The sequence below is a fragment of the Peromyscus maniculatus genome, chromosome 7 (assembly GCF_049852395.1).
Source record: "Peromyscus maniculatus bairdii isolate BWxNUB_F1_BW_parent chromosome 7, HU_Pman_BW_mat_3.1, whole genome shotgun sequence".
Taxonomy (NCBI): Eukaryota; Metazoa; Chordata; class Mammalia; order Rodentia; family Cricetidae; genus Peromyscus; species Peromyscus maniculatus.
The window spans coordinates 70047795-70071732 of NC_134858.1; the positions used below are offsets into that span (position 1 = coordinate 70047795).

A 23938-nucleotide genomic window follows, 5' to 3' on the forward strand; every position below is an offset into this window, starting at 1 on the left:
CTATTTGCCTGAAGATGATCTGAACATCTTACCTTCTTATGTCTGCCCTTGTTGTTGGGCTCACGGGTGGGGACCACCAAACTAGATGATGAGATGCCTGAAGGGCTTTGTGCATCCAGGCAAGCACTCTGAGCCACAGCCAAGTCCAGGGTTTCTTGGGTTCTTCTGTCTGACCTGCCCTGAGTGTGGGTAGTAGCTGTCTTCTGCCATTGTAACATTGCAGTGGGTCTCTCCTTTTTGCAGATATCTAGGTCTTTCAGCTCTGTTGTTGGTAGATGCATGCTCACCACTGTTACTTGTTGATGACTTAATCCTTTTGCCATTATGTAAGGTTTTCTTTGCCTCTTTTTATAGCTTTTGACTTAATATCTATTTTAAGTACCCAGTCTCTCTTGGTTCCTCTTTTTTTTTTTTTTAATTTTTTGAGACAGAGTTTTTCTGAATAGCCCTGGCTGTCCTTGAACTCAGTATATCAGGCTTACCTCGAACTTGAGATCCATCTGCCCCTGCCTCCTGAGCACAGGGATTGACAGCCATTCAGACTATCTTTTTGCCATCTCTTCACATTCAGTCTCTGTTCTGTGAGTATTTCAATGGCATCATATGAATTGGTTTAGTCACTCTATACACTGGCTGGGTTTGTGTGTCAATCTGACACAGGCTAGAACTATCAGAGAGGAAGGAGCCTCAGTTGAGAAAATGCCTCCATGAGACTCAGCAGTAGGGCACTTCCTTAATTAGTGATTGACGGAGAGTGGGGCCATCCTTGGGCTGTTGGTCTTGGGCCCTATAAGAAAGCAGGCTGAGAAAACCAGGATGAGCAAGCCAGTAGGCAGCCCTCCTCCAAGGCCTCTGCATCAGCTCCTGCATATGGGCTCCTGCCTTGTTCGAGTTCCTGTCCTGACTTCCTTCAGTTAGAACAGCAGTGAGGAAGTGTAAGCTGAACAAACCCTTCCCTCCCCAACTTGCTTTCTGGTCCTGGTGTTTTGTCTCAGCAGTAGCAACCCTGCCTGACCCCAGCTCTGTCTTCTCACTGGAGAACGTCATCCACTCAGACGGAAGCCGGTGCTGGAGATTCTGCTGCTTTTGCTGCTCCTTGCTTGTCCACCTGCTTCGCCGACTCTCTTCTTCCTCTTCTTTCTTCAGAGTTTACAGATTGTTCTTGATATGTTAAGTTCACTGCTTTTCCCCCATGTATGCCCCTTACAAGTTCTTGTTATTTTGTGCTGGTAACTTTAACTCTGATTACGAAAGTCACCGTGCATTTCTTCTGTCCTCTTTGTGTGTGGTTCAGTTACATCTTTTATACTGTGTACCCTTGACCAGACTGTCGCCACTTTTTTTTCAACACTTCCAATTTATTAAAGATGGGAGTGATTTCAGGCCCCCATCAGCGTTAGCATGCTCTCAGTTTGACTGAATTGAACTACTTACTACAAGTGGGCTCTGTCTCATCCATGCTGCTCATTAGCATCCCTTTCTTCCAGCTTGAAGAACCTCTTCATGTTTCTTGTAAGGCAGGTCTGGTGGTGATGGACTCACATGGGCTAGTTTCAGAAGATGTTACCTGTCTGTCTCTGAAGGGTGGCTTAGCTGGGTTCACTATTCTCTGCAGGTTTTGTCCTTTAGAGCTTTGGAAATCACTCCACCCTCTTACTGCCTTCCCGGGTTCTGAGAGACAGGAGCTGCCAGGGTCCAACTCCTTCAGATGGGATCCAGTCTCTTTGGTGCTTTTAGGATGTGTTGTCTGTCTCTGAAAGGCTGAGACTACGCCATGGGCTAGTCCTACGTGGGTGAAATCACTATCAGCCTTTGAGCTTCCTGTACCTGAATAGTTTATCTTCCAATCTAGAAAGCGTTGTCTCATAAATCGGTCATCCTTATTCCCCATCCCTTCCATGTGCCAGCTCCTCCTGTGTTTACTGGTGAAGCTGTACTCCTCGTTCCTCTCCCGACTCCTCCATATTGCCCATCTCCAGGGTGACAGATCCTTCTGGTGACACTTGATGCTGTACTGCATTTTCATTGTTAGAGAAAAAGCTCATTGGAATCATCAGACAGTTTGTGTATGTTCGTCACCTTGGGGTCAGTCACTAGCACCTTAGTTTATATGGTGCCATTGTTAAACCCTGTGGGTAGACATCACCGTCCATGCATCGAGAAAGCGGGCACTTGCTCAGGCTTTGCAGCCTGGCTTTGGCCTAGAATGTGCAGGTGCTCTAGTCTCCGCCTCCATTCCCTGCAGCCAGGGCAGCACCAGCGTGCCTCAAGCCCAAGATCCCCGCAGCTCGTTCAGTGTGGACCACAATGCCGTGGCCATCTTCTCTGGTGCAGCACCCGGGATGGGCTGGGGACTGGAGGGCCCACGGCTGAGGCCTGCTGGTCACGGAGGTTCTGAGTTCATAGACAATGCCAGGCTGCTGCAGTCGGCCACAGTGAGGTGGGCTGGCACTTCAGCCTGTCTCGCAGGAACCATGGGTTTCATTTTAGCACCAGGGCAGGCATATTTACTGGTCTAGGGCCAAGAGCTGGCTGGGTTTTACTGTCATGGCCCAGTGCTGGAGACCAGTGAAGTCTCTGTCCCTCTGTCTCTCTGCTGTGCTAGAGGAAGGGGAAACTGCCCTTGTCCTCCCAATCAAGTTTCTTTTGCTGTCACTTCTCACCTAACTGTTCCTCACCCCTCTTTTCAAGGTACCTCTGTGTCACGATTGCTGAAAACGAGAACACAGGGCCCTCAAGACAGACATGAGTTCCAGCCTGTTTGAATGCTGTTTGAATGCAGCAGCCTTGGGTAACAGGCAGACCTCAGTAGCCAAGGGGGGCAGTCTCTGGGGTCTTGTCCTGCCATCTTGCTCTGTCCTCTGTTCTGTCTGGTAGGTTGTAAAAAAGAATCAAGAGTCAAAGTCTTGCTTCTTCTTTTTTTTATTTTTTTTTAATTTTTTTTTATTTTTCAAGACAAAATCTTGTTTCTTTATGTTACAACTATTAAAGAAAAAGGAAGTAAAGCCAGTGTTACAGTCGGGCTTTGCCTCAGAATGTCCTTCCAAACTGATTATTTCAGCAAGGCCATACCTGGACTTCGTATTTCACAAATGTTTTCATTACTTATGAACAGTAAAGAAGCACTACAATTTCGTGTGGAATAAACTGTCACAAACCAGCATCGAAGTAAAATCGCTCCCTCATGAGCTGCCCCACTCGAGAGCTTTCATGAACTCCTCCTCACTGAAAGACAGCATCTTCGCAGCTTCAATATGCATCTGTTAAAAACATCAATGTTGTCTGATTCAGAGAAAACCACACTGCAGCAAATTCGTGTTAACGTGCTATCAACTAACAAGCCCCATTGTTGGAACACATACTCTAATTATGCAAGTATATTTTTGTTTTTGTTTTTTGTTTTTTTGTTTTTGTTTGGTTTTTCGAGACAGGGTTTCTCTGTGTAACAGCCCTGGCTGTCCTGGAACTCACTTTGTAGACCAGGCTGTCCTGGAATTCACAGAGATCCACCTGCCTCTGCCTCCCCAGTGCTGAGATTAAAGGCGTGCGCCACCACTGCCCAGCACAAGTTCAACATTTTAAATGGGCATTACAATGACCAAACTACTGCTGAAAGAATAATTCAGTTATTATTTTATCTGATCTTTTTTAAAAAAAGGTTTATTTATTTATTATGTATACAGTATTCTCCCTGCATGCCAGAAGAGGGCACCAGATCTCATAGACGGTTGTAAGCCACCATGTAGTTTCTGGGAATTGAACTCAAAACCTCTAGAAGATCAGCCAGTGCTCTTAACCTCTGAGCCATCTCTCTAGCCCCCATTATTTGATCTTTTGAAACAAGAAAGTGAGAGAACTGTGTGAACTGTCTTTTGTCATGTTTCAAGAAAGGTACAATGTGCCTTGGAATTACTGTTCAAAGTTTGAAGAGGGAAATGATCCACTAAAATGAGTCATTCTCGTGTATGATACCTTCTGTACTTGGGAAGGACCGTATTTATACACACACACACACACACACACACACACACACACACACACACACATATACATGCACACATAAGTATATATAAATTTAATATATTAAAATACATTTTTAAGCCAGTGCAGCTCACTATGTATTACGCATGTGTGACTTTATATGTATGTGTATAGTGCATCTTTAGGTACAATTTTATGTGTAACACTCCAAAGGAAGTAAAGCCCTGTACTCTGTAGTTGAAGGTCTGTAGCATATCTGACACAGCTTCTGTTGTTAGACTCACCTTCTGCCTTTTCAAAATGTCAATTAACTTCAATTGTTTCTTGAACCCTATCATTAATTCTCCTTTTTGTCTTTCTAGCTTCTTGTTTTCTGACTTTAACACTTCAATTTTTTGGTGGTCTTCATTTGCAATATCCTACAAAAGAAAAAAAATTAGTTGAAATATAAGATTGTTCTTACTAAATAACTCAATCACAGCTCCCTTATTAAAAGATTTTTCGGGCTGGAGAAATGGCTCAGAGGTTAAGAGCACTGGCTGTTCTTCCAGAGGTCCTAAGTTCAATTCCCAGCAACCACATGGTGGCTCACAACCATCTGTAAATGAGATCAGATTCCTTCTTCTGGTGTATACATAAAATACATGAATAAATAAATCTTAAAAAAAAAAGATTTTTCAAAATGTATTTTAAAAAATAACAATTCTAAGAAATCTAAACTTGACAGAACTTAAAATCCATAAGGATTTTTAGTAGCAGAATCTGCATGTGATCTGATCCTTTGAGGTAAACACTGCCTATTAAACCAGCTTTCTGACAGGACTTTCCAGTGTATGGTGTACAGTGGAGTCCTAAGGGACTGAAGACAGAGATCAGAACTGACAAGATACTGCAGACTTCCAGATGGGAAATCGAAGAGTGAGCCTCAAAATCTGCACCCACTTTCCCTAAACCACGGGCAGACAAGTATCACGTCCGGGGTGAGAGTTCCAGGAGCCTGTGAAAGACTCATTCTATCCTCAGTAGAGATAGGTCAGTAGAAGTTACCAGGTCCAGGAAGATCTGTACCTGCAGTGCTGAAGAAAAGCTTTTCAAAAGTTGTAAGATGCCAGAGGAGCTAGGATTCTACACACACGTTTTTTAAAAAGGAGAAAACAAGGGACACTAGAAAACAGTATAGTGAATATAAGTAGCTTTAGAGAGATCCCTCTTCCTAAAGAAAAAGTCTAAGAGTGATGTTATCAGTATGGCCACTGAGGAAGCTCCAGACCCACCTTCTAGCACTCAAACAGCATAGACAGAGTCACTTGGTGAACTCTAGAAACCAAGGAGGCAGCAAGAGTGTTGTTACTCATCAAGCAAAAGCCACACTCCACCAAGTAGAAACCCCATGGATACAATCCACAGTACCCCCAGATGAGTGAGTCTGCTGTAGATCTGAGCGAAGGGTGGCATCAACAGAAGAGACCGATCTCTTAAAGTTTGCAAATGATGAGGTTAATTTACCGCTTCAAATAGATTCCTTTAACTTTATGGCCAGATCATAAAGCATACCAGTGACTAAACAGCTCCAGAACATAAATGAGAGACGAAGACGAGTTAAAGGACGTGAGGCAAAAACAAGATACACCGGAAACAGCACAATGGCCTTATCGGTAATTAACCAGGGACTAAGCAACTGAAAATGTTCGAGTTGAAAAGATGGATTAAAATAGAACATGACCCAACTGTATTCTGCCCGTAGGTAACTAATTTTAGCTCTACAGACACACGCGGTGGATGGAAGAAGATAATCCACAGAAACAGTAGCCAAAAGAAATGAGCCTGTTTTTGACAGATGTTTGTAGAGCCCTCCCCAGTCAGAATTATGAAGAGGCAAGAACATTCCATGATGGCAGAAGGGTCCATTCTCTAAGCTGTGACAGCTGTCAGTTATCAGCATGCCTAACCTAAGAAGCAAACACCAACAGGGAGAGCCACAGGAGAGGTCGCCACAGTAAAAGTAGACGCTCCAGCATCTTTCTTTCGGTCATGCATAGTCACTAGACCGATCAGTAAGGAAATGGGCCGCAAATGAACTGGAACCAAGATACTCCTCCTAATAATAACGGAATAGTTTTCTCAAATGCAACCAGGTCATTTTCCAGAACAAATCATGGTAGACCATAATTTTTTTTTTAAAGATTTATCTATTATGTATACAGTGTTCTGGCGTAGAGGGCACCAAATCTCATTATAGATGGTTGTGAGCTACCATGTGGTTACTAGGAATTGAACTCAGGACCTCTGGAAGAGCAGCCAATGTTCTTAACCTCTGAGCCATCTCTCCAGTCCCAGTAAGCCATAAATCTTAACAGGTTCAAGAAGACTGAAACCATACAGTGTCTTCTGTAACAGTGGACTGAAGGTAGATGCGAAATATGTATAAACTAAGCACATACTGAGTCCGCTTCCCGACACTGTAACAAAATGCCCAGAACAACTTGAGGGAGGCTTGCATTCCTCAGCATCAGCGGTTTCAGACCACATTCCCTGGGCCCAGTTGCCCTGGGCCTGTGGAGCACAGTATGCAAGGCGAAAGCACACAGCAGAGGACAGCAGTGGACTTTAAAGAAGCTAGAAAGCAAAGAGAGAGGAAAGGGCTCAGTTCCCGATATTCCCTTCCAAAGCACACCCCCAGTGACCTGACGCCCTCCCACCAGGGACCATCTCCTAAAGGTTTTACCACCTCCCAGGAGTGTGGACACAGGACCAGGCAAGCCTTCAACATAAGCTTTCAGGGACATTCAAGAACCAAAATAAAGGGGCTGGAGAGACAGCTCAGCAGTTATGAGCACTGGCTGCTCTCCCCTCCCTCCCCCGAGATACTGAGTTCAATTCCCAGCAACCACATGGTGGCTCACAACCATCTGTAATGGGATCTGGTGCCCTCTTCTGGCATGCAAGTGTATAGGCAGACAGAGCACTCACACATACAAAATACATAATTAAAAAAAAAAACACCAAAATATAATAAGTTCAAGCTACCCAATTTTCAAAGAATATTAGAAAATCTCTTCAAGCACCAACATATACAGGAGAGAATATGACATTCCTATGTGGGATGGTCACAGCCATAACACATTGAAGAATGATCAGCCTAACTCTTCATAGTAGGGAGAAAGAAACGGACGCTGGCAGAAATAGAAATAATAAATATGAGAGCATACATACGCGAATTAATAGAACAGAGCAACAGAGATTACAAACAGTTTGCTCCTGTGAGTATCAACAAACCTTCAGGTACACCGGCACAAAAGGAGGGAAAACTGAAGTTAGTAAACCAGAAATCACAGAGTGGCCATTGCAGCAGACTTTACAGGAATAAAAAGGACTGTGTGAGTAGAACACTGTATGACCTAGATGAAATTAATCCCTATAATTGCAATTCACCAAAACTCAATAAATACAAATTTCAAAGTTAGGAGTTTGGATCATCAAACTCCCAACAAAGAAAAGTAGAGAAGCAGATGGCTTCCCTGATGAGTTCTATCACATCCTTAAGTAACTGACACCATTCACTCACAAACACCCAGAACTGAAAAACAGACTATTTTTCATTAGTGTTTTGTTACAACAAAATTCTTAAGGCTGGGTAACTCTGTAGAGAAAAGCTGTTTCATTTTTAGTTTAAAATATTTTTATATCAATTAGTTATACAACACCAAATAGCCAGTCTGGTCCTGAAAACATACCTACAAGTAACGTTATACAGACTGAGAAGGTTTAGGAATATATACGCATAAGCATATATGTATGTAACAGCAATTTAAAAAAGAGGCCGTGAATTTGAATGAGCAAGAAGGGGTATATAGGAAGACTTGGAGGGAGGAAAGGGAAGAGAGAAATAATGTAATAATCTCATAAATTTTTTAACTTTTATTTTTTGAATAAAAATATTCAAATGCCTGTGTATCTATGTGCACCACGTGTGTGCCTAGTGCATGTGGAGTCCAGAAGAGGATGTCCTTTTCCCTGGAACTGGAGCTATGAATAGTTGTGAGCCATCACATGGGCGTTGGAAAACAAACCCAGATCAACCAGTGCTCTAAACTGCTGGGTCATCTCTCCAGCCCCCAAAAGTGGTTTATTTAGCTCACAGTTATACAGATTCAAGGGCATGGAGCCAGTAACAGCCTAGCTCTGGTGAAGGCCTCATAGCACACAGCACAAGAGAGGCAGGCATGTGTTCAGAGAGAACCAGATAGACACGATGGTCTCAGTCCCTTCCGAGGGCACAGCCCCTAATGCCCTAAGGACCTCCCAGGTCACACCTCTTAAATGTTCCATAACACCTCCTAACACCACCAAGACTGGGACCCAGCTTCTAATGATACTCAAGCCACTGAAGAACAAAACCAAGCTCTATCTAAGCAATATCTAAAGCCATTCTCAGGGAAACCAAAGCCAGACTTAAGGCATCACATGAAAACCTCAGATCTGTATCACTAATGAAATCTGACGCAAAACAAAGTCAATAACACATTAAGAGGATTATAGATGATGACCAAGTGAAAGAAATCTATTGCCAGAACAGAAGGATGGTTCAATACACAAAAGTCAATGTTAATATGCTAATATTCCACATTCACAGAATAAAGGAGAAACACCGCATGATTATCTCTGATGATACTGAAAAAGTATTTGATGAGTCAATATTTTTTGTGAGAAAAATAAAGTATCAGATAGAAGAAAACTTCCCCCAGATACTAAAGGCCATACATGAAAAGTCACCAGCTCACAAACTGAGTGACTGAAAGTTTTCCCTGTGGTCAGGATCAAGATAAAGGCACTGGCTTTTGTCACTTCAGCAGCACACAGCACTGGACCCTGTAGCCCAAGCAACTGGGACAGAACATTGACATGCACACTGGAGAGGAAGAAAATCCCTCATAGATGACAAGATCTCAGACATGGGAATCCCTAAGGATTTCTAAGAAAATCAGGATAACCAAGAACCGGATTCAGCAAAGCTGCAGCCTACAAAAGCAACAGATGGGAGTCTTCTACGGACGAACAGTGAGCACCTCAGAAACAGAACTAAGAAAACAATTCCACTGTGACAGCATCAAAATGAATGAGGAAATGAATACATACAAAAATAATGCTTCGGGACATCAAATCGTAATATTCTAGAATAATCAGAACAGTGTATCACACACACACACACACACACACACACACACACACACACACACGGGGGGGGGGGGGGGAGTAGGTTGAACAGTTTCCTAGCACCATTTTTCAAGAGACTGTCCTTTCCTGATTTTTTAACACCTGTGTAAGAAAAAAACCATTTGATCATGTATGTTTCTTTCTGAGGTCCATGATATTTACTTGTATTTATTTTCCTTTCTTTAAAGTTTTATTTATGTGTATGAATGTTTTGCCTGCATGTAGGTAGTCTGTGCACCTCATACAGAAGAAGGTATCATATCCCCTGAACTGGAGTTACCGCTGCCTGTAAGCTGCCATGTGGGCGCTGGAAACAGAATCTGGGTCCTCTGCAAAGACAGCAAGTGCTCCAGATGCGTGTGTGTGTGTGTGTGTGTGTGTGTGTGTGTGTGTGTGTGTATAAATGGACTTGAGTAAAAGGGCTGAAACTATAAAACTTAATGACACTGGATTTAGCAAAGATTTACTGGACGGCCCAGAAGCACAGGTAACAGAGGAAAAGTAAACTGGACTGTATCAAACAGAGGACACAAAATGGTGAAAAGGCAGTCTGCTGAGTGGGAGAGTATTTGCAAGCCATACATCTGAACAAGGTTTAATGTCCAGAATACACAATACAATGTAAAATTTAACAAGGGACTTGACTGGACGATTCTCTAAAGAAGAGGACAGACAAATGGTTACTAAATACAAGATGCTGAACACATTACTTACTTACAATTAGAGATGGGCAAATTAAAACCTCAACAAAAAAATCAAACCATTAGGATGACTGGCATCAATAAAAATCAAAACAACAAATATTGATGATATGGGAACACTTGGGCCTTTCCACATTGCAAGTAGATATGTAAAGTGATACAGCTGCCATGGAAACCAAACTGAAGAGCATCACCTCTGATCCTGCAATTCCTCTTCAGAATACATACCCCAAACAAAAACAAGACCTCATTCAGATCTGGGCTTCTCCATCCCTAGTGGCACTCCTGATACTAGCCAACAGTACAAAATCCAAGCATCCACCAAGAGATGAACAAGCAAACAGTGGCATGGAAATATGATGGGTTGCTATTGAGCCTTCACAGGAATCAAATTTGAAAAGATGGAACAACCCTGAGAGCATTGTATTGAGCTAAATAAGCCAATCAAAACGAAAATTTGTGATTCTACTCATAGGAGTAAAGTAAGGGACCTACAGAAGTTAGATTCACAGTCAGAAACAGAAGGTGCTGCCCGGGCCTGGAGTGTGGGGCTATTGAGTTTCCTTTCTCCATGATGAAAAGTGTGAAGACTGATTCTAAAACCACAATAATCATTTTATACTTAAAAATGTTTAAGAAGGCAAATTTTGCCGGGCAGCGGTGGCACAGCACTTGGGAGGCAGAGGCAAGTGGATCTTTGTGAGTTCTAGGCCAGCCTGGCCCACAGAGCGAGATCCAGGACAGGCACCAAAACTACGCAGAGACACCCTGTCTTGGGGGGAAAAAAAAGAAAAGAAAAGAAGGTAAATTGTATGTGTGCTTTACCATAAAAATTAATGCAATCGTAAAGAGCATAAGATAACTGCTTATGGTTTGTAGGTTATCTCTGAACGTCTGTGACACCTGAACATAGTTAGAGATGTGTAATAAATACTGAGTGCACACAATGAAGTGCAAGCGAGCCAGTGAAAGGAACACAGTTGTTGATGACAGACAAGCTGTCCTAGAAATGACATTAAATGTCGTATAAACACTCTCAATTAAAAAGAGATGGCTAGGCTGGGTCACAAAAAGCCAAGATCGGCTACGTCGTCTTAAGACGTAACGCGGTAAGTAGGACAAGAACAGAAGACACACAGTGGTAACAGTAACTGAGCAGAGCTCAAGCTGCTTCAATCCCAAGGTTATATCAGGGCGCAGGCTACAGCCAGGAATAACACAGTCATTTTCCAAGTGGCCAATTCATCAAGAAGACACAACACCGCTGAATGTTCTGTCTAGTGACAGCGTTGACAAACAGGATGCAGATGTGGATAAAGCTGCAGAGGAAACCGACAGATCCAGCTTCATTTATACCACTTTATTCATTGATAGAAATACACAGAAAATACGTGAGGTGCCAAACACATGAGCAACTGTCAAGTGACTTGACATGGCTGACAACTGAGGACTTCTCCATCAACAAAGGCAGAAGGTGCTGGAACGTTCACCATCTTAAGCCATATCAGGATCATAAAACAAGCCTGCACAAAGCTATAAAGATCCAAACATATCACGTATGCCCTAGCCATGATGGGATTAACTTGAAACCCTTAAGAAAGGTGTCTAAAGAATGTCAAACTTCTACTAATGTATGGGTCCAAGGAGAAAACAGAAGGAAAACTGGTGTTTTAAATAGAATGATGAAAAGTTTAAAAATAATCAAAATCAAAATTTGTGGGAATTGACCAACAGAATACATACTGTAAAATTCCCAGGTTAAGTTCTTATATGAGAAAGGAGAGATTTCAATGCAGCAGTTTCCATGTCCACATAAAAACTAGCAAAAGAAAAAATTTAAAAAAAAGAAATTGAACCCAACACAGAGACTGAAGGAACTAAAAAGAGCAGTTTGGATATCACTTAAAGAAATACTTTTTAAATAACTACAGGAAATGGAGTTGGAGAAATGCTCAGAGGTTAAGAAGTCTTGCTGCCCCTGCAGAGGACCTGGGTTCAGTTCCCAGCTCCCATATGTCAGCCCACAATCACCTATAACCCCAGGCCCAGGGGATCTGACACCCTTTTCTGGTCTCCTGGTCTCCATAGGCACCTGTACACACATGGGGTGTGTGTGTGTGTATTCAGGGAAACATACATAAAATAAGTAACTTTAATTTTTCTCACATCTAGCCATCTGATGTCTGAAAAGGGATTCATATCTAGAATCCATAAAGAACTCAAAAGCTTAAAGACCAAAACCTCAAATCATATAATTAATAAATTGGTCAAATTAACTGAACAGACAAATCTCAAAAGAAGCAATACAAATGTAACATATCTAAGAAAAAGTCAGTCAACCAGGGAAATGCAGATGAAAACTCCACTAAGATTCATCTCAGCAGTCAGAATGGCCCCCGTCAAGACAGCCCTGAGAAGGACGTGCGCAGAGAGGAGAGAGGCTGTACTCACTAGCTGGTGGGAATGTAAACTCGGAAGTCAATAGGAAGGTTTCTAAAAACTGAAAATAGAATTACCATGTAATCCAGATGTACCACCCTGGATACATCAGGCATGCCACAGAGATCCTTGCACACCCATGTTAATGCAGAATGGTTCACAATCACCAGGTTCCAGAACCTCCAGAGAGACCCGTCAACAGATGTGTGGATAAAGGAAATGTGGAATGTAGAGAAGAATGAGACCATGTCATTTGCAGGAAAATGGACGCAACTGGAGGTCATCGCAGTACATGAACCAAGCCAGATTCAGATAGGAATGCATGTTTCCTCTCATGCAGTCCAGATTTACACATAAATCTACATGACATTAAAGAAAAGGGGAAGCTGCCTGAGGGGAAGAAGAGGAACAGGAAGAGGAGGAGGAAGAGCGAGGGCAGTAGGAAGGTGACTAAGTAAACTATGTTCGACACATGTGAAAATACATAGTGAAGCATCATTTTGTGTGCTACTAAGAAAGAACACATCACCTGAACATGGTAACTCAAGCCTCAATCCCAAGCTGTAATTGTCAGAACTTAACCACATTTTACACCAGGCATGTACAGGCTTATTATATTCTGGTTATGTCTTCATTGTGTGTGTGTGTGTGTGTGTGTGTGTGTGTATTTAAAACAGGCCAAAAATTGCTGTGTATGGTAGCACACACCTTTAGTCCTAGAACTCAGGAGGCAGAAGCTGGTGGATCTCTTGTAAGTTTGAGGCCAGCCTGGTCTACAAAGAGAGTTCCAGGCAGCCAGGGCTGTCACATAGAGAAACCCTGTCTTGAAAAACAAAACAAAACAAAACAAACAAAAAAGTAGGCCAAAAATTGTAGAACATATGGAGAGTATCACTTTAAGGACAGGTATAGCTTTAAAGGCTTCAGAAAACAAAGTTCAAAATCAGTGATCTAACGTTGAACTTCAGCCAGAGACAAAAGAACAAATTAAAACCCAAACAAGAAATCCCAAGTGAAAGGGAGTTGTCAGGGAAACAGAAACCAGACTGAAGTAAAATCAAAAGCTGATTCTTCCACAAGGGTGACTGATAACTCATTGAAGAGGCGTGGAGGGAAAAACCCAGCACAGGTCAGTCCTGACTCCCTGCACAATGCAAGGATCCAGTGCCAAGCGTCCATCCTGGGGGTCCACCTGTGTTGAACTCAGGAAAGGAAGTCGGTGCAGCGGCACCTCTGGAAAGGACTGGACAGGACACAAGGATCTCTCTGAGCAGTGAGATGGGAACTGAGCTGTGGTCACGGGAATGTCTAAGAGCCCAGACTCAAGCTATACACATACAATCTTTACTTTACCATATTTAAGTGACCTCATTTAAAAGTTCAGTCAACTCCTTGTTTCCCTCCGAGTCTACACTTCACATACATTCACTCCATCTCCTCATCTCACTCGGCCTCCTCCCCGCCCGGCAGAAACATTTCTAAGGTGATCTGCTGTTCGCTTAGCACACACGCCCAGTTCTCACAGAGCTGCAGCACCTCACCCACACCCACCAGCAGGGGCCTCTCCAACACACCCTCGCTTCTCTCCCTTACTCATCTGCTCTGTGCAGACTCTGTTTGTTTGTTTGTTTGTTTGTTTTTCAAGACAGGGTTTCTCTGTGTAGTTCTGGCTGTCCTGGTCTCTTTGTAGACCAGGCTGGCCTCGAACTCACAGAGATCCGCCTGGCTCTGCCTCCCGAGTACTGAGATCAAAGCCACCATTGGCTACCAAGCCTTCACTACTTGAATTTTTAATACTGCTGAATAGAATGAATGCCACGTGTTGCCAAGAAAATAGTTTTCCTTTCTATTTTTCTAATGTGTGTGGCAAACCAGACATCAGATCAACAACCAGAACAGCAAATCCCGACACACAGTTACTCTTCCTTTCACTTTCTGGAGTCTTAACGACACGCTGAGTGTTGGTGTGTGAAGATGACTTGTTTCAGTTAGGTCATCGTTGATGGCCTTTACACATGGGACAGCTGGCCATGCAGCATGAGGTGCCTCAGATAAAATGCTGGAGTTAAGGTGTTACATGTTGGCTTCTGCTAATCGTTTCAGAGGACTAGTCAAGGTCTCTGTTTCCACCAGTGTTACTGAGAAAATTCTGAATGTACCATCAGTTATGAAATCAGGTGGTTCCTAAGTCGTTGTTAAGATACTAAATGTTGTCATAAGGAAGCCCTCCCATCAGGCTGATGCAGAACTAATTTTACAGAACATATGAAAGATTCCCACATCAATATTCACCTCCATTCACTCCACAGATACTCAAGGCATCGACTGAATACTGTGCTGACACCAGAGGTTTGGGAGTGGTCACTACACATCTGTAACAGCTGTTACCACCAACAGTGAGACTGTGATTTTCAGGCCTCACCCTGACTACTGAGGAGACTACCTCTAAGGCTAGTAGGGCCCAGGGGTCTGTACTTAAAGCCTCCCAGTGCGCAAGGCTCAGAACTGTGGCCCTGTAATACAACCCCTCCCTACGCATAGCAGAAGCCTGAGGTTCAGAGAAGAAGGTAGCAGGGGACATACAAAAGATACTTATTTTTCATTGCTATCCACAGGGTTCAGGAAGAATCTGACATATAACATAGGCCCCTCTAAAGATTATGTGAAGAAATGAGTGAATACTCCAGTCACCCAATTATAACAGCCAAAACAAAATCCTAATTGGTGGAAAATGTACCTATTATTAAATTTTTTTTTTTCTGAAAAGAAAGCATTCATCATGACACAAGAAAAAAAATTTTTGGTTTTTTGAGACAGGGTTTCTCTGTGTAGCCCTGGCTGTCCTGGATCTCACACTGTAGACCAGGCTGGCCTTGAACTCAGGGATCCACCAGCCTCTGCCTCCTGAGTGCTGGGGTTAGAGGTGTGAGCCACTACCACTCAGCACATGAGAAATTTTAATTTCAAAAGAGGCAGTAGGTGTCTTCCGGGCTGGTGAGAGGGCTCAGTGAGTAAAGACAACAGGTGAGCTTCCCACCTGAGTCAGAGCCCCCACTGCACATAACGGTGGGAAGAGACACCCAGCTCCATGATGCTGACCTTTGACCTCCACATGAGCACCATGGCATGTGTGCCCCACCCACCCCCACAAGGAGTCAATAAATGTGGTTTCCAATGCTTGCAGGGGAGGGGATTCCCAGGAGTGAGCACACTGCAGTTATTCAGGTTTGTGTGGGATGATGCTCTTGTACTCTAAAGATTTGTCACTCGAATTGGTTTAATAAAACGCTGATTGGCCAGTAGCCAGGCAGGAAGTGTAGGCAGGGTGACCAGATTAGGAGAAGGTGGAAGAGGAAAGGCAGAGCCGGAGTCACCAGCCAGATGCAGAGGCGGTAAGATGAGAATGTTGGATTGAAAAAAAGTACCAAGCCCCATGGCTAAACATAGATAAGAATTCTGGGTTAATTTAAGCGTAAGAGCTGGTTAGTTATAAGCCTGAGCAATCGACCAAGCAGTTTATAGTTAATATAAGTCTCTGAGTGATTATTTGGGACTGCAGGGCTGTGGGACCGGGCGGGACAGAGATTTGCATACCTTGTTACTCTGCCTCAGTTTACTCAGCTCCACCTTGTACTTTTCTGCTTCCTCTAGAGCTCGGTTCAGGCGGACTTCTGTGGCGCTTTGACTTGTGGCAGCCTGCTTCTGTAATCTTCTTTTGTTTTCTAATTCCTGTGTAGGTAAAACACACGGAGTCCTGAAATATCATCAGCTCCCTCTTATAGTCCACACTTTTGTCATTCCCATGCTTCTTGCTGTGACTCACACGGGGCTGCAGGCCAAGCATCAAAAGACACAGTTCTCTAGGATTCTCACCCAAAACCGGTATTAGAAAAAGACACCTAAAAATGTAGTTGTGAATGCTTTTGTAATTTCTTATTTTTATCCTTTAGTTTTTTGGGGGGTGGGGGTGTTTTGTCTGCATGTATTGTCTCTGCACCACTTGTGTGGTTGGTGCTTTCAGAGCCCAGAAGAGGCCATCAGATCCCCTGGAGCTGGAGGTACAGGTGGTTTGAGCTATTATGTGGGTGCTGGGAATTGAACCTGGGTCCTCTGGAAGGGCAGTCAGTGTTCTTAACCACTGAGCCATCTCTCTAGCCACAATGAATGTTGCTCTTTTGTTTAGTATTTTCTGCCTTGTGTTGATTCAAAACACTATGTAATTATTCTCCATATTTATTTTAGGAGCAAATATTTTAAAACTGAACTGTTGTGGAGACAGGGCCTTGCTGTATGTGTAGCCCAGGGTGGGCTGACACTCCCAACCCTACCGTGTGTGCCTCCTGAGTGCTGAGCTCATAGGCATATGCCTCCAAGTCCAGTTCACTCAAGGTCTTCTGGAAACCTCCCAAAAGCCCTTGTAAGACATCACCTGCCCATGAATCCTGCTCCTGTAGAGAACCAATGAAGAAACAAAGGATAGACAGAGGGCTCTACATTAGCCCACTGGGAATCAGCCAACCTGAGCAGAAACAAATCTTGCAAAATATGGGGTCCTTGTATTTGTGCAAATATTCTATAATATTCTGCTGCTGAACATGGACAGTTAACATTTGAAGAAACAATAATCCATCTCATGAACTATAAACTCTGTGGTAACTGGCCCCTCCCCCGCCACGCGTGCTCTACCAGGGGCTTCAACAGCACTGCTGGTATCTCTCCCTGGACATGGAGTCTCCCACCTCCAGTCCCCAGTTACCTAATTAGCACCTACTCATGGTGCCCAGACTCTGCCTTCCTGGTATTGTCCCTAGTCCTCACCTGACATGGGTTGGATTTGGTATCTTTTTCTTCAGGGCTTCTAGAGCATCCTGATACAGGCAAGCACACCATTTGCTGTGGGTACCGAAACCACTGACTTGCTTGTTTCTCCCACTGAAATGTAAACTTTTATATTTCTGGTTGCGAGCCTAGCCTTTAATGGCTGAGCCACCTCTCCAGCCCTGAAATGTAAACTTTTAAAGTTATTCACTGTTTTCATTTCAATGTCCCAGCATCATAGCTGCATGTAAAAGGCACCAAAGTCACCTTTATAAAGGCTGGAGAGATGGATCAGTGGTTACAGCACTTGCTGCTCTTGCAGAGGAACCAAGTTTGGTTCCCAACACCTGTGTTAGGACTCACAACTACCCGTAACTCTAGTTCCAGGAATCTGATGACCTTTTCTGACCTTGGACACCACGTGCACATGGTGCACATACAGGTAAGCAGGCATACACATACACATAAACAATTAAAAATTAAAAATGACTCGGGCTTGTCTTATAATATTGAATGCCTCCATTGTATCCCATACAACACACAGCCTGGCTGGCCCAGAGCCCCCAAAGAGCACTCAGAAAACCCAGTAATCACTGGGGAGCTGGAGCTCTCTTTAATGCGACACTTGTCTTTTTAAATATTTCTTCATTGGCGAGATCACATCATCTTTGAAACTCATCTCTGTGGCTTTGAGTAATTAAAGGGAAAAACAAAACAAGACACATGCTGCTCCTTATGTAGGTCTCTAAACAAATCAAGCTGTGCCTGGCGGCCATCTGCTGTTACAGTTTGCTGAACAGCTTTGTGGGAGGCAGCTACAAGGGGAGCCTGTGGGCTCTCTCGCTGCTCACATGGGAAAGGCAAAGCAGGCCTCCTGGGTTTCAAACCGGCAGAGCTCACCGCCTCAGCCCAGCCTCGAAAAGGAGGGTGCAATGAACCTTCGCTCTCCTCTTCTGCTGGGGACTTTGTAACTTCCTCCTCAGAAAACTGAAAACCATTGTTTGCCTCCTTCTTGAGAGCATGAAAAGGACGGCAAGGAGAGGAACAGCAGAGAAACAAACGAAGCTTCTCCACAAGTAAATCCACCAGAGAAAGGGAAAACCAAGAGTAAAACCTTCCACATAAATAAATCCACTAGAGAAAGGGAAAACCAAGCTTAAAACCTTCCACATAAGTAAATCCACTAGAGAAAGGGAAAACCAACTTGGAAAACATTTGTTTTCAATCACACTGCTAACTTTTTCTTTTTTTGAGACAGAGTCTCCTATGTAGACCAGGCTAGCCTCAAACTCATAGAGATACATCTACCTCTGTTTTCCAAGTGCTGAAATAAAAGGTTGGACCATCAAGCCTAACACTACATCCTGGTAATTTTTACAGCATGCAGAGAAGACACACTGCATCCTGCAAACAGAAAAAGCTGCTGCTACCAAAACAAACAAATAAAAACAAACAACAACAAACTTCACATATTGCCCAACAAAACTTTTATGGGAAATTCCAAGTCTTCAATTTTGCTTTAAAAGTCTTGAACTGGGCCCCATAGTCAATGACATGGTAATAAAATGGGGGAGGGGATCAGTATTTCCCACAACATTACCTACATAAAAAAATTATTTCGCCGGGCGGTGGTGGCGCACGCCTTTAATCCCAGCACTCGGGAGGCAGAGGCAGGTGGATCTCTGTGAGTTCGAGGCCAGCCTGGTCTCCAAAGCAAGTTCCAGGAAAGGCACAAAGCTACACAAAGAAACCCTGTCTCGAAAAAAAAAATTATTTCATACTACACACAATATTAACTTGAAATGGATCACATATATATGATTCATATGATACTGATATACACATACTACATGAAATGCTTAGAAGAAAAATTGTCATGGCTTTGGAGCAGGCAAGTTTCTGGACAGAATGAAAAACCAGAAATTCCAGGAAAATAATAATATATAGAATTTACCAAAAACTTAAACTTCTGCCTGTGGAAACACACGGTAAAAAAAAAAAAGATGAAGCAAAGTAAAATGACAAAAGATGATACACAATCCCCAGGCTTCCAGTGAGGGGATTACAGAGACTCATGAAGAGCCCTGAAGCCAGGTCTTGTCACACGTGCAGATGGACCACAGAGAAGCCCACGGCATGGCATGTGACAAGATCAGCAGACAAGAGAAGGAAAAGTGGCAATGCAAAGACACACGCCTCCTCTCTGAGCTGAGGCAGCGGTGGGGACAGACCACATGTGGGGACAGACCACGCGTGGGGACAGACCACGTGTGGGGACACGATCGGGACACTGGTAGAATTCCAGGTGGGACAAGCATTTTGGAACACAGGTTAATAGTTTCCCTACATGTATTTGTTTGTTTGTTTGTTTGACTTGGCTGTTTCTTTCTTTTTTGGGGAGGTGGGGTTCAAGACAGGGTTTCTCTGTGTAACAGCCCTGGTAACAGAACTTGCTTTGTAGACCAGTCTGGCCTCAAACTCAGAGATCTGCCTGCCTCTGCCTCCCAAGTGCCTCCCACCATGCCTGGCTTCTTTTTTTTCCATTTTTTCAGACAAATTCGTTAGGCAGCCCTGGATGGCCTGGAACACACTGCAGGACTCATGCCTGCCTCCAACTTCTGTTAATCCTCCTGACTTTACCTTCTGAGTAATGGGATTAACTACAGGTACCACCATACCTGGCAGTTTCTTAAAAAGTTTTAACATGGATTTTTTCATAAAATCCAGAAATTCTGCTCATAGGTATTTATCCAACATCATGATAACAGATATGTACTCACAAAGACTTGTGTCCATGACAAATGGAAACACAGTGATATCATCTGTAATTAGTAATTTTTAAATGTGGTGTATTTGTAAATAAATACAGAGCAACAAACGAAAACATGTAATACATAAAAACAAAAACAATAAAACTGCTCAACAAAAGTGACCAGACATAAAAAGTGCACTTATGAGTACATCTATATGAAATTTTAGAGCATTATAAAAACCAAAAAACCAATGTGCAGTAGAAGAATGTGGCTCACCGTCTGCCTGGGACAGTGCTCAGAGGCTGGTGACATGGGAAAGAATGTAAAGCACACTGGCAGAAGACAGAAATTTTCTTTACATTAGTTGAATCGGTTGTTAAAGCCGCGTTCATCGTATCCAGTGGATTAGCTTGTCGGAGGACAACATTGCTTAGGTCAGTCCTTTGTGTGGGAACAAAGGCCATCTTCTCGGTGGTATGTGCCAGGCAAAACATACGATAGAAGGGAACGCTGGGCGTGACTTTCCCAGCAAACTGCCAGAGTGAGGTGGCAGCAGGGCAGGAATCCAACTATGTGTTTGACTCCCAAGTCTGTGCTCTCCACCTTGACAAACTAACCCACTAAACTGAGTATTCAGAACAAATGCATTTTACTGTTTTTAAAACATCCCTAAGTCAAGTTGGTTTTCTGTTGTTTTGTTTTGTTTTTTGAGATAGGGTCTCTATATGTAGCCCTAGCTGTCCAGGAATTTGTCATGGAGAATAGACTGTCCTTGAATTCAGAGATCCACCTGCCTCTGAATCCCAAGTGCTGGGATTAAAGGCAGAGGTCATCACATCCAGCCAATAAAGATGATTTTTATTAAATTTCTTTACTGCATGTGTGCGAGTGTGTGTTTATATTAGGGGTACACATGGGCCACAGAACTCATGTCCATGTGCTTGTGTGCGCATGCATGTGTGTGTGTGCGTGCATGTGTGTGCATGTGTGTGCATGTGCGTGCATGCGTGTGCGTGTGCGTGTGCGTGTGCGTGTGCGTGTGTGTGTGTGTGTGTGTGTGTCTCAAAGGACATTTCTCCAAAGAAGGTACATAAGTGGAAAATGAGTAACATCATCAGTTACTATGGAGACCCAACCATAGCCATTCATGCCAGTGGGATGCTGTAACCAAAAGGATAACTTAGGGTGTGCCGGTGAGAGTGTGCAGAGACTGGGCCATCACGCTGCTGGAGGAGCAGAGCTCTGTATAAGCACTAAGAAACAGTTGGCAGATGTCCCTGTGAAAGGCACTGGCTTCAATGCCAGCATTTCAAGGTAAGTAAACAAATACATAAACAAACAATAAATTTAAAAATATGTTATATTCATGTAATGGAATATACTTGACAATTAAAGAAGAATAAAACATTAGTGTTGCAACATGGATGGACAGTAAAAAAACAAATCAAACAAAAAAAATTTCTTCAATAAGTCAATCACAAAGACTGTATATTATTTGAGTCTATGAAAAAGGAAATTTGCAGAACAGACAGATCTACTGAGACAGAAAACAGAAGAGAAGGAGTAACCCAGGGCTAGCATGGATGAGATGGGGGGTGTGGAGACTGAAGGGTAAGAGTCATCTTTTGGAAGCTATGAATGTGTTCTACATTGGAGATCATGGCTACATGAATTCATGAATATACTAAAAGCCACTGAAGTTCATACTTGTCTAGGAGGTGAAATACAGCATGTGTACCTCAGAGAGTTGTCAAATACTCTGTTTAAGGGGGATGTTTCATTGAATATTAATAACGGAACAACTGCCAAGAGTGGAAACGTAAAATTTACCCTCTCCATGGATGAGAGCTGTTGCTGGAGTCCATCGCATTTTTTGTTTGCTTCTTCAAAAAGAGTCTTATATTTTTCTACTTGGGACTGCTGTGTCGTAATTGTTTGCTGCTGTCTCACACAGTCTTCTTCAAAATGTTTCACCTTGGACTTCAAATCCTGAATTTCATCCTCCTACAATCAATGACATTGTCAATTATGTAAAAAATATACAAGAACTGACATCAAAACACACAGCAGGAGACACAAGAGCCTCAGATGGTCTTTGATGAGATATTTACATGAATTCCTGAGAAAAATAAAGCTTATTCCATATTCACTGTCAGAAATGGAAATCAGATATTTTATACTGAATAGCTTATTATCTGGCAAGTCTAAAATAGTAAATTCTAATTTCAACAGTTTTGGTACATTCTTAAGCTTTGTGGTAAGTCATCATTTCAGAATAAAGTTTGGTATTTAGATACAATTTTTGAATATGATATTTAGCTGTGGATTATGATCTGAACAAGGCTATCTGAAAATACATTAAGACTGCCCCTCGTGTCTTCAGCAGAGCACTCTTGTGAGCAGGCCGCCCCAGCTTACCTTCTTACTGCACTCACACACCACACTGTCCAGTTCCTCCTGCATCACACGGAGCTTGGCCTTTAGAAATCTCATCTGGGCTTCTGTGGAGTCAAGTCAACACATGACTGCTTTTTACCAAGTCTAAGACATTATCAACTGGGAGACATCATGTTTTATGAGTCAAAGTAGGCATTCTAACAGGAAACTGTGGTGGGAACACTGAACACTGAACACTCCCCAGGTCAGACAACAGAAAAGGACAGCGACAGGTGGTCACACAGACCATGGGGAGTGAGTAAAGACGGGGCAAGGACGAAACCCCTCCTAAAAACCAGACCTACAAGCTGGGGCTCGTATACGTTTAAAGACGGCACTCACACCTACCACAGCGATCCAAACGATATCAACCAGAGTTTATAGTGGTCTCAGGCTGACAATGTCCACGAATTTGACAGAAACAAACAAATCCTCTCTAGCAAAAATAAAGCTTCATGTCTTACCATTTGTGCTTCCAAACTAACTCCAGATCACTCTATTCCACCCATAACCCAGCCACTCCAAGCAAGCATCTGGAGTACAAGAATATTCTCCCTGGAATAAAACACCCAGGTCAGCACACCGAAGAGGGAAAATACTGAGACAGGGCCACAGGGAGGTGCAGTGTTCATGGTGAAGCCTGCGGCTGGTCCTGAATTTCTCCACCTCTGTACTGTAGCAGGGCAGCGGGTGACTGGCTCCAGGAACAAACATCTGCCCAGCATGTCCTGGAAGATATCTCAAGAGTGACAGCCAGCTTCCTGATTGGCTTACTGCCCTTGTCCTTCCCTCTAATGGTCCCAGAGGATTGATTAGGTCAATAAATGCTACAAAGGCATAAATGAATTGCTTCCCATGGTGACTGACTAGGGTGTAGCCCAATCATCATCACACACAATGTGTCGGATTCTTCAGAGAATCAGAATTTCAGAGATAAACTTTATGACCATCTGTAGTGAACACTTAGAACTACAAAGAGGAAAATAAAATGGAGACACTCCCGCTAAACATCCCGACAGCCAGACCATGCTGAGGGCAGAAGCGAGCACCTGAGTGTATCAGCCACGCCCTGGGAGCAGGCAGCCCATAGCAATCAGGAGCAGGGGCCAAAAAGTCTACAAGGAGGAGACAAGCCACAGAAGGACCAGGCAGCTCCTCAGAGGCTGGTCTCCAACGAACCTCAATGCACACAAGCCACTGTGCTAGCAGTGAGGGACCATTCAGTGACCTTGGTGACCACTCACTGTCTGGCACCCTGTCTGAATGGCTAGGCACAACTGAAGCATGACTCTTTGGTCTCTACTGAGCTCGAGCGATGCCACTTGGAAGGACCATCTGCCTCAGAGTCAGCACCCGCTCACTGCCCTTCCCACCAGTGACTGTAGTCATGGGGGTTTGCCGTGCCCTGGGCTGGCAGCCTTGCAACCTGTCCTGGGCAAGACTGCCACTGTCTTGAGTGAATCCCACCTCCAGACACTGGTGGCATCACTCAGAGCCAGGCTGTTCAGATGCATTTGCTGTGAGTTGTCCACCCCCCACTTTGAATGTGTGAACAGTAAACTGTGTATTTGAAAGAGACACACTGTCAGCCTCTTG

General features: G+C 43.5%; 1 protein-coding gene across 2 annotated transcripts in view; it reads right to left on the reverse strand.

The window, feature by feature from the left end:
• Positions 1–3078: 3078 nt before the first annotated feature.
• Tex9 (testis expressed 9) overlaps positions 3079–23938 on the reverse strand; it is a 37649-nt gene continuing 16789 nt past the window's right edge. For both annotated transcript variants that reach the window (XM_006973781.4, XM_042281241.2), the window contains 5 exons: positions 22325–22407; positions 21737–21910; positions 15930–16064; positions 4266–4400; positions 3079–3260 (listed from right to left, as the gene is read on the reverse strand). In XM_006973781.4, coding sequence (XP_006973843.2) covers positions 3183–3260; positions 4266–4400; positions 15930–16064; positions 21737–21910; positions 22325–22407 — 605 coding nt within the window. In that variant the 3' untranslated portion in view covers positions 3079–3182. The remainder of the gene's footprint in view (positions 3261–4265; positions 4401–15929; positions 16065–21736; positions 21911–22324; positions 22408–23938) is intronic.